The sequence below is a fragment of the Stylophora pistillata genome, chromosome 3 (genome assembly GCF_964205215.1).
Source record: "Stylophora pistillata chromosome 3, jaStyPist1.2, whole genome shotgun sequence".
NCBI lineage: Eukaryota > Metazoa > Cnidaria > Anthozoa > Scleractinia > Pocilloporidae > Stylophora > Stylophora pistillata.
The window spans coordinates 31508810-31520802 of NC_142521.1; the positions used below are offsets into that span (position 1 = coordinate 31508810).

An 11993-nucleotide genomic window follows, 5' to 3' on the forward strand; every position below is an offset into this window, starting at 1 on the left:
TGAAACAGTATGATTATTCGCGGCACAGACTATCATAGCCATAACACTCGCTCCAAGGAAATTATTAGATGTTAGATCAAACACGAACTGGGGTCTACTCAGATCTTTTAATAGTGCATTGACAGACTGGAATTCCCTCCCAGAAGACATGAGATGTCTACCCTATGATGCTTTTAAAATTTCGTTTCTTAAATATTTTGAATCTTAATAGGCTCCGTTAGTGTGTCATCTCTTGCACATCGATTTTATTATTTTCTGTTCATGTCATATTTTAGATATTTCAAATTTCATATTTCCACCGTGAGTTTTTACTTTTTAATTACGCGATTACTTATCTTATACATTGTTAATTTTGAGGGCCTCACTGAAAACCGCAAAACTTGCTTATTTATTTTTTAATAAATAAATAAATAAATAAGCAAGTAGTCCCGCGAGAGGTGTGCAGGAGGTCTGAAACTCAGTGCCAGAACCCCCAGCAAATCTTGACCTTTCTAACCCAGCGGCAGTGTTGAAGATAGAAAAGGGGGTACTTGGGAAATCAGTGTAGTCCCAAAGCCCTCATGAAGGCGTGGGCCTTTCACACAACTCTAAGCTTAAAGAAAGCATCCCATTTGGATGGAGCATCTCTCTTTAAACCTACTCTAACCCTTTACCCCGTATGGCCCGTGGGCATATTCTCCATTTTTTTTTTTTGTACATTTCCAGTGGCACTGACAAGGAGAATTTTTTCAACAATCAGGAGTGAATTAAGCAGGCCACCATTTCATTCATGCATATGACGTAAATCTGTCACTCTAGATGGTTAAAGGATTTGGGAAAAGGGCCTGGGAACTACTCCTCTTGAGTGTTCAACAATTGCAGCAAAGCATGAAAAAAAAAACAGGAGAGGCAACACAAAAGTGATGTAAAAGTAAAACAAAGGACCACAAATGTAAGATTTCACCTTCAATGAATTAGTTTTTACATTTATTATTTATAATCAGTACAACAAAACATCTAAAGTAGGTAGGTGGTTCTTTCAGTTACGTGACAATCAATGAATCTATGACTACAAGAGTGAACTTGTACCTCACCTCATTAGTAAAAAACTACAAAAAGCAACTAGTTGCAAATTAAATCAACACAAGCCTAAAACAAAGTTTGCATGTAGGACTTATGCAAACATTTCATACTTTACAAACATGATTTACCAGAAGTCTAAACTATACATGTGTAATAACAATAACATTTATTATTTGTATTGCGCCTTTTCTATAAAATATTCAAAAGCGCATCACAACAGTAATTAATAACCAAAATGTGTGTCTAAGCATTGTATCACTAGACATTAGGTCATGAGACATTTACCAAAGAAAGTTCCTACTTACACTTTAACCTATTATTGCCACATAATGCAGCTTACCCTAGTACTGTAAGGTGAAACTAAAAATTTCATCTCTTCTTGGTCTGAAAAGGATAGAACCAAACTCGATTACACAAAAGGTATACACAACAATGACCCTTTAGGTTCCAAGATCTTAATATTAATTCTCCCCTTTAGCTGCCCCAAGTTTCCCTGCAAATAAGTTATGAGTATTTGGTGTGAGAGCAGGATTACAACTTCTGCCTGATAAGTTTGAGCACTCTCATTACCTGTTTGCAGAATAATGTTTGGATTTTATAGGGAGAAGTTACATGTGAATTATTTTGGGCAGTTAAAGGGTTAAGTTTGTACTTGAGCTTATTGGCCCAAGCAGCAGGAGCTTGTTCCTGTTTCAGTGCAGCCTGAAGCAGCCAGGAGGATCACTACTCTCCCTGGATGGGATGCTAGTCCATCACAAGGTTACCCCCCCCCCCCTGCATTTCATCAGGCTTCCCTGACAGTTTACCAGTACCCATTTGTGCACCAGGGGGGAGAGAGGTGCAATGTGAGAACACAACACATTGACCTAGCCAAGTCTAGCACCCAGACCTCTAGACCAAGAGTCCATTGCCCTGACCATTAAGTTAATGCATCTCTTACAATGGTATACATTAAAGTTATTTATCATACACCCACATGGCTCATTTGCCATTGGATGATTTCAGTGGAGTGGTCATTGGGCCTGTTATAAATTCAAAGGCATCCACCCAGGATGCATTATCATCAAAAGTTGCCAGCACTTCAGACATTTGCCCAATGGTGTTGATCCTCTAGTTACCTGTTGCTATTCTCCCAGACAGGTATGGAAAGTTGATTGTTGCACATTTTTTTAGGTCAAGCTAAACTGGTCTTAAAATTAGTTGTAAACCATAAAGGAGTGGGAAGAAGGAAGATTAAAGGGAATCTGTGGTGCTGTGATGGTGAGGGTATTACAAAATAGTTAGGTTTTATCAACTGGGTTGACTGCGTAAATTGGCTATCACAGAGAGATTCTTTAGCTGGTATTTTGAGTGTTAACTATTCATCAGAGTGCATGTCCAAGGGGCTAACACTCAAAACATCACCTTTAGAATCTCTTTACACAATATCTCAGTTAATAAATACAAAGTAGCCTGCAGCACAGACCTCTTATAAGGGCGAGTTAAAAGAAGCATGCAATTGTTTATTCAACCAGCCATGTCTAATTTGGAGTTTGAGTCGAAGGTAGGGGGAGGGGGCAGGAAGGGGCAAAAAGACTCCCCCCTCTCTACCATAACTTTCGCAAAGAAAATACTGTGCACTCGCCTGCCAAAATTACACCTACTTTGCAAGCTAAAAGCAGTGTATCTGGTGTTACCTACGTCTCAACCAAGAAGGCAAGAACCTTCCGATGCTGGCACCTTTCTATATTATTTTACATATTTGTTCAATCTTACCTCTTTTTACATTTAGTTTGAGGTCTTACATTAAATGCATTGCCATGGCTTCAACTACTTCAAAGTAGCTTTGATGCAACTCTTCAGACTCCTGCAAAGCCTTCTCTCGATTAGAGACAACCACTTCAATCTGGGCATTGTTTTTCATGCACACTGTGATCACATATGGGAGGCTAAGAATGAAAAAATAGAGCTTAATGCTTGGAAGAATTATCACATTTTTTAGGACTACTATGGCATCAAGGCATAAATTTTTTAGACTAAAGACTTCCATCAACTTGGATAAACTAATAATCCCCTGATTGATATTGTTCTTTATTTTCCTCACATGTACGCTTGATATTGTACCAAAATTGTAAGGAGAAATTCTATCATGGTCATTTATGAGAGTTCAAGGATTGACAAGGCATGACTGGCTGTGTTTGCTACCATAGCATGGTCAATGTAACTGCTTGCAGATAAGCATGTACACAATATGGATATATCAACAAAGTTGAAATGGTAAATTGGCCACTGTAACGATTACAAAAGCTGACGTTTCGAGCATTAGCCCTTCGTTAGTGCTCCGACGAAGGGCTAACGCTCAAAATGTCAGCTTTTGTAATCGTTACGGGGGCCAATTTACCATTTCAACTTTGTTGATATATCCAAATTATTTCGTTACTCCCACCGACGCAACCCCAAACAGTTTCTTTCGAAACTATCAGCCTTTATTCATGTACACATTACGGACTGACTGACTGAGTGAAGAGGCTGGTGGGGAAATTATTTGGCTTGAGGTCATGACATACAGACTGAGTGCAGAGAGGTCCCTGCCTCACGACCGTGAGCCAAATATTTTCCCATCCGGCCAGACCAAACTCAGTCAATAACCAGGGCCAGCTGCTTCATATGATTTTATTATGTATTAATACAAGGAGCTGATTTATACACACATTTTAAATGGTTCTTACTCGTGATCTAATGGAGGAAAGAGACATGATGAAATCACCATTAACAGCATTTTTCTTCTCTACTAAATAAAAAAATGGATTCTATGTTGCCAGGGTTCTGTTTAGTATTAGATCACAGATAACCTTCAGATGTGGTAAGAACAAATAGGTAGCACAGCTGACTGTGTCAATGATGGTCTCACCTAATTTTGACATCCTCTGTGATTTATAATGGTACAAAGCAACCACAACAGAATCTACTTGCTTTAAATGATAGCAAAGCAATTGAAAATGGTGACATCATTCATGTATCTGTCCTCCAATAGGCCATAAGTGAGAGCCAATCAAAATTATAACACAACCAAAGTAAAGTGCACTCTCTGATTGGTAAATTCAGTGTCTACCATTTGCCCAAGAGTTCTAATTTAGGGCTCGACACTAATTTTTCAACTTACTAGCCAAGTAGCTAGTGACATCTTAGATGTTTTTAGATGTTCCGACAATTTCAGTCTGTTTGCTAGCCAAACTGGCTAGTGGAAATTGAAAACCACTAGCCAAAACTGAATTTCTACCAGTCTGTGGCTAGTGGGCCACCGTTAGTGTTGAGCCCTGTAATTGGTTCTCACTTGGTCCTCTGGCCAATAATATTATTCCCTAGTGCGACCCTTGCACTTGGTTGGTAAGAGGTCATTATTAACATTGATGGGAAGAATGTTAACAATACCACCTGAAAAACAAGTTTTAATGGGATCAAGCTTCTGTTTACTCTATATACCTCATGAGATGGGTAGCAGCAGTGATAGACAGCTTGCCTTCCTTATCACAGTACTTGTTGTAAAAGTCCTGCTCCTGTTGGGTTTTAGGTGGAGCTCTTTTCAAAATATCTTTGTTTCTGGCAATTTTAGTAACCCAGTAGTTGCTCAGTGCTTGGAGGGCCTGTGATTCATCATTGCTAACTTCATCTGCGAAAAAAATTGTAAGCAGTCCACCATTCAACTCCCATATTCTGACCTGATCAGAAATTCTCCCCACTAAATGCTATAAAATTAATGTCCTTGTAAATTAGACAAAAGAATTTGGTGTTCATCAAACTAACACCCTTCCACTGACTATCTTGTCTTTTGTCATCACCTGTTTGAAGGATACCTTGCTGGGATTTTGGGAAGAAGTTGAATGTTAATCAATTCTGGGAGTGAAAAGGATTAATACTAACACAAATGATCATTTCTCTCTCTCTCTCTCTAAAATTAGAGTTTCATGAGTTATAGCACACATACTGTAAAGGGGCACCCCTTCTCTGTTGAAGATGGTATGTTAATGAGACATAACTAAAAAGTTAAAACAGCTTTACATAAACAGCCCAATGACACTGCAGCAAATGGATTGCACCTTTGCAGAAAGCACATTTTTACTTATATTTATTGACACATCCACTCTCACAAGCTAATTTAGGACTAACCTCCCAAAAAGTCAAACAAATACATGTTTTTCTTGGGTTTATCTGTGTGACAAAACCATACTGTAAGTCAATGATATCATCAAAATAAAGTCTTACTAGATGCCATACCCAAACACTTATAATAAACCGGCATCAACCATCTCTTTGGCACAGTGCCTTCAATCAGACAGAGTTGCACTGTGTAATTACACCATTAATACACAACATGTAATGTAGATATGAAATTATACTTTAAAAACCTTTCTTGGTGTTCAAAATATTCATCTTATTTTCAATTGAAGTCTTTCGTTGCTCATCTGAGGGTGAAGAAACAATTGAATAAGCATGTGTCATCAGCAACACTACCCAAAAAGTAATGAATCTACTTATGACAGTGGTAAAATAATGTCACCAATTTTATCAAGAAAAAGGCTTATGAAATGTAATTTGGCTGAAATGCCTAACACCCTGTGTTTTTCCTCTACATCTCTTGAGGTCCATAGAATTGTGGCATTATCTCGACACAAGTCCTGAGCCACAGAAAATCACAGTCTTCTTGGCCAGTCTTTCAGACTACTTCTTCCAATGAAACTAAACAAGCTTAATAGATATATTTTATACTACTCTGTACAATATGAATTTGTGTGCAATTTTCTCTAAAAGCCCATGAGTGAGCAAGTCTCAAACAAAGGAGTCTTGATGGCATTCAGCTGTCAACATAAAACAGTTCTGACCAGCCAGGTGTCTTTACTACGCTATTATGGTGCTAGCCACTCTCTGATTAATGGGAAAACAAATACAGGAAAAATGGAGTTGAAAAAAGGTAAATAAAAATGTTAGGATGTACAGGGTGTGCATAACCATTTTATAACTAATCTTAGTAATAAACAATAAAATACAATAAAAATGATAAGTTAAATTCTAGTCACACCTGAGCAGGACTTCTCTGTCTTCAGTATATTCTCCGCTTGCTCATCCTGTGGCTTTACACTCAGCGATTCAGGACCAGTATCCTTGTGAGAGGAGGGCAGCACCTCAACCTAAGAAGAAATCACCAATAATCATGATCACACTTTTGTCCAATGGCTGAAGCATGTCTTGTATCAAGTTCTTCTGAACCTTTGTTTCATTTTAGCAAGAGAACAAGAATCATACCAAACACTGATCTTACACATCGACCTTACCTTACTTGAAGCTGCTTGCATGGTACCATGATCTTTTCCACAGCTGGAGCCTTTCTCAGAAAGTTCACCCATAACATTTTCATCAGAGTCAGATGAAAAGGGACTGGTTCTTTCTCTAAGTTTCTTCCCTTTTGGGGGCGTCTTTGGTTTAGAAAATGCAGCCTTCAGCTCCTCCTCATCATTACTACTACTGCCATCACCACTGCTGGTGCTATAGGCATCTTTCTGCTCACAAAAATTGTCCAAAACAAATGATATCAAAGATTATCAAGCATGCTTATTGAGCTGTATTTGCAGCATAAGTTTCTATTCTCTGCCTGTGTGAGTTTCGCAGCTGTACATGCTTAGCTATTTGGACTAATTCCAACTACAACTTAAGGAGTATTTCCCATTTACCAAGTACAGGCATAACAGTTAATGTTGTTCCCTGGATTTTTTGCACTTATGTTAATATGCCTTACAGTTCTTTAAGAGTTATAATTAAACAACACACATGCAGATTGTATGAATTTCAATTTAATGTCACCTGTGTGCTGCGTTTCCTTTTGACAAAATCACTCCTTCGCATGGCTATAGATATCTGAGGGAAAACAAAATGCATTTTATTATTTTAAGTTTTAAGGTCTACCAGAAAACAGATGTCTTTTGAAAATGGCCTTGGAGATGCTAGCCTGTGTATAATGACAGATTAAAAAACATTTACAAAATAACAAAAACATGACCACACTAAAGTTCATTGTTACAAAAGATTAAGCCGAGTTGTTTCAATTTAGAGAAAATGACTGTAACATCAACTTACCAATTTTGTCTCATATACTGTAGTACCAAGTTTTCTTTTGTTGGGATAATTTACGAGGGTAATTAGTATGTGTAATCAAATGGCGACGAGAGAAATTAAGAAATAATTTCATGCGCGTTTTGTTAAAATTCTGATATCGTGGGTGACAAATTATGTCTTGTTTACACACATAGGCGTAAAATCGCTCGAGTACTTTGTCCAACTGCTTGGGAAGAATCATCTCCAGGTTTTTCTCAAGGCTATTTTCATCACACCCCTTCTCAAAAACTCACACCCAGTTAATTGTGCTCTTTCGCGTATTTAAATTTTCGGCCGCTTCTTTTAATTTCATAACTTCTTGAAGGGTCACTGTCTTAAATTTCAACAACATCTTAGCTCTGATCGAGATACAAGAGATGTTACCATGGCAATTTTATAATTTCACATGTGAAATTAAAATTAACGCTGAAATTTTGCGCCAACATTAAGGAGTAATTTGTCACCTATGATATTAACCCTTTAACTCCCAGAAGTGATTAACATGTAACTTCTCCCTATATCATCCATGCATTATCCACCAGATGGGTCATGAGAACACTGAAACTTATCAGGTAGATCTTGTTACCTTGATCTAATACCAAATTCTCATGACTAATTAACAAAGAGATGTGTAACAGCTAAAGGGGAGAATTTACAATGAGATCTTATAAGTTATAAGGTTAAGGGTTTTCAGCCAAGCTGTAGTAGGAGTCATTTTCAGAATCACTGCTCTGTGCAATTCAGTGAAATGTGAACTGATGGAAACAAAACCAGAGTACCCACCCTCCGGCTTACTGCCTGTAAGTTCCCTGCTTTTACAAACTGATTTATTTGACTCGTAGCTCTCAGATGGCTTGAGAACTGGCATTGAAATTGGTTCTGGATAACAAGGCTCGGAGTTGTTAGGAAAAAAACTCTGTTTTGATTCCTCTAACCATAATTCTGTCAAACATGTGGCTAATAGCTAATGATTTCACTTTAAAATTTCACAGGATTGAAATTCCTCTCACAACTCCAACTTTATATGATTGCAACTCCCCTTCTGTGGCTAGTAAGAATGAACCAGCCCATTAAGAAAAAAAAAAAGGTTAAATACATACATGTAGAGAGGGTTTATCCAGCTGTATGTAGCACATGATAAAGACCAGAATTAAGATGTGATTTGTGAATTTAACAGAAAGGCAAGGGTGACCCATGAATTTATGAACCAGTATGATGTATGATTTGCCTCCTGAATAAGAAAGTGACCCATGCATTTTTTTCTTTCAGTTTGTTTAACCTCAAAATTTCCTTGAAACCTTGTGCAGAAAAAGAGAGATTTTAAGTTTTCCCTTTTATCTTGATGCACAAGTTTGTCTGAGGTTTGTGCGTGTAAAGGCATCAGGACCCTCTTTCCCCTCCTGTGGATTCTTGGCTCTGGAAATGGTCAAATTAGGTTATTTATTTCTATCAACATATAAAGTCAATAGCATAGTAGGCTATTTTTTTCTCTGTAATGAATTCAAGGGAACAACTTACTAGCCAACAATTGTACTTGGCGATGCCTTGCCACAGTTTTTAAGGTCAGTATGAAGAGTTTCTTAACGAATGGCTGCAATTTTTAAAGCCACTTCTCAAGATACCTCGAGTCTTAACCTCAAGCCAACACCAACATCTGGTGATAACCATTTCTCATTCTCTGATGGCTGCCTACCCAATTTCACTTGGTTTTCCGCCTCTTTACCGTAATAATCACTTACGGTGGATGGAAATGTTTTCTGAGTATGTTCGTGGGTTCTCTTGTACATATCAAATCTACTTTCAGTGATGCTGCGTGTCGCTTCGTTTATATTAACTACGTATATCTGAAATTAATGTTCGGAGATTGTTCGATCTTAAGACACCAGCAGTGGTGATCAATTTAATAAAGATTACCAACTACAAATCAAGACACAAGGAAGGTTACCGGTAAAAAAGAAAAGCATAGTAAGATTTGGATATATCAACAAAGTTGAAGTGGTAAATTGGCCACCGTGACGATTACAAAAGCTGACGTTTCGAGCATTACCCCTTCGTCGGAGCGAAAGACGAAGGGCAAATGCTCGAAACGTCAGCTTTTGTAATCGTTACGGTGGCCAATTTACCATTTCAACTTTGTTGATATATCCAAATTATTTCGTTACCCCCACCGACGCAGCACCAAACAGTTTCTTTCGAAACTATCAGCCTTTATTCATAGTAAGATTTGACCGTGTAATACAGCACGACCGCTAACTTTTAACCTCTTCGAAGGAACACCTGGGGTATTTGATAACGCCATAATAGGGAACTTTGCGATCGTCTTGCATTGGTAGCCTTGTACGCTTAGATAAAAGTTTCCTTACATACTGAAACCTACCCCACTAAAAATGGCTATCGCTAGGTTTCACCCCTTCTGAATTTAGAAGCTTAGAAAAGAGGAATCTTCAGGTGAACATTACCGTTTTAGCTAAGTATTTCTGTTAATTCGTTCCGCGAAACTCCGACAGCTCGTCAAAATCACTCCGCGTGGTACACTGTCTTCGGACAAAGTAACGTCGGATCGATAGTTTTAACAGGAACAGTTTGTGTTCCTTGCTATCAGTCGATGATAGCGAGTTAGACATGTACAAGCACAAGACAGAAATTATTCAGCGATGTGCGTAAGATGGGATTATAGCTTACCTCCAGTGCGTGAGCTGGCATTCAGTCCAAGACGGATAGGAAGTTTCTAAATTGAGGGACTGTGAGTCGACACTCACACTTGCAAATCTTCTCTACTTGCGAAGAAAACAACCGTTCATATCATGTTTCACCAGAGAGTGGGAATTTACACGGTGTTTGGTCCAGCCATCTGTAGCCAACTCCAGTTCCCAAGAGGAAGAGAGGAAACTGACGTCATGAGACTTACTCGTTTTGATTGGAGCTTCGAAATCACGAAAACTTTCTCTTTTTACAGACTGGCAGCAATGTTCTGACGATTTCCAGAACGAACTGAGTGGGAACTAGTTAGAGGTCCCTTATAACCCGTTGTAAAACTCATTCACGTAAAAATATTTGGCCTCTTCACCCATCACGTATAATATTCGAATATTTGACACGTTCTCGTAAAATTTTACTTTTTCTGGTCTTCTTCTAGTCAAGGGGTCATGACATCTTGCGTGACAGCCGTTCAATCTCATTGCATTTTTGTCATTTTTAGCCCAAACCCTCTTCAAGCTGGACGCATGCCTTTTTTTTTTTTGACCAGCTGCGGACAAACATTTTTCCCAGGGTCCAATTGGAAGGATGAAGAGAGGGAACTGAGTGATCTTGAACTTTCACCTTTTACCGAGAAAAGCAATTTTGATATCAGGTGTCGCCTTCGGCGACCCGTAGAAGACATGCCACATTTTCGCACGTTACATGGAAATTATCGTGCGATAAATAATAAATCATCGCGCGATAAATGATAAATTATCGGGCGATAATTTATTTATGAATGGGAAACTTGTTTGGTCACGTAATCGGCTGTCACGCACGTCGTTTCCGTGGACAACAAAGGACAATTTTTAAGAAAAATTTTGGAAATTTTTTAAATATAAACGAGTGAGTAGCACTTCTGCGAACAGCATTTGTAAAACTTCTTTATTCTCCGACGTTTTTCGTCTAACTGTGGTAGATTTCTTCAGGGAGTTTCACAGGTAGAACTAGACGCCTGCATTTATAAGCCAAATCTTGCAAAATCTTGGCTAAATACGGGTGCCAATGACCATAGAGGCTTGGCCTGACTCACGAAAAGGAACAGGCGAAGTTGTGAAAATTTTAAAACGTGTAAGGCAAGGTGAAAAAACTATTTTTGGGATAAAACCGTGGCCGCCGTGTCAACGTCTACGACAGACGAAACGCGTCGGAGACTAAAAACGTTTTTCAACTACTGTTCGCAGAAGTGCTGCTCACTAGTTGATATTTAAAAAATTAAAAATTATACACGATAAATGATAAATTATCACGCCATAATTTTTCATCTATCGCGCGATAATTTATCATTTATCGCCATACTTTCCATCTATCTCGCAATATTTTGATTTTATCGCGCGATAAAAAAAAAAAATAAAAAAAAAAAAAAAAATGTGGCATAATAGGTGTCCTAGCACAAGTAGCCGAAGCTCGCAGATGACTGAGCTTCTGTAAAGATGCAAATATGTTTGCGATGCGCAAGTGAACGAAAGGTAAGGATTGGTGAATGAGAATAAACGATTGCACTATCAGTCTGAACTAGGTTTAGATAAAAACAAACTTACCTCTCTTAAATGGCTATCCTATTTTATCGTATGATTTCTCTGGGCTGATTTCGGGCCGTTTAGCTCTCCACCGAAAGAAAAACGCTGTAAATTCGCTGCGATCATCCCGAAATTCCATATACATCACAGAGGATGATGGTCATTAAGACTGGTGTTGCTTATGTGGGGTTCATGTACAATGAACTGGAAGTAAAGGCCGCCAATTTTTGTCAAAAGGTTCACTGAGAGAGTCTTCGGATGAGGCGTTACCTGGTGATATCGCGGTACTCAAATTGTCGGAGCTTCCAAGCCAAGGTTTATTGAACGAGAACAGTTGAAGACTCAGGTCGCTTCTATTTGTCGGGCCGTTGGAGTTGTCACTTCTATTCCTGGAAACACGTATTTAAATTGTATCGCACAGAAAGCTTTGAGGCGACGGAGACTTCAGGAATCTCTAGTTTGTCTAACTCCCCACCATGATGTATTTTCCGAGCTGTCGCTTTCGAGTAGTTCGTTGTGACCTGTTCGCTACCGTGTCATCGTGTA

General features: G+C 38.6%; 1 protein-coding gene across 2 annotated transcripts; it reads right to left on the bottom strand.

Moving 5' to 3' along the window:
• Positions 1 to 932: 932 nt before the first annotated feature.
• On the bottom strand, positions 933 to 10250 carry LOC111344763 (uncharacterized). Of its 2 annotated transcripts, none has more exons than XM_088753558.1 (9): positions 9871 to 10250; positions 6898 to 6951; positions 6372 to 6596; positions 6119 to 6227; positions 5448 to 5504; positions 5209 to 5250; positions 4525 to 4711; positions 2818 to 2990; positions 933 to 1555 (listed from the first exon to the last, which is right to left on the bottom strand). In XM_088753558.1, exons 1-8 carry the CDS (start codon positions 9889 to 9891, stop codon positions 2843 to 2845), a joined length of 843 nt encoding a protein of 280 aa, XP_088609684.1. In that variant the 5' UTR covers positions 9892 to 10250; the 3' UTR covers positions 933 to 1555; positions 2818 to 2842. The 2 variants fall into 2 exon arrangements, with proteins under 2 accessions (XP_088609684.1, XP_022807750.2); XM_022952015.2 differs by having other exon boundaries at positions 933 to 1446; positions 9871 to 10245.
• Positions 10251 to 11993: the final 1743 nt, after the last annotated feature.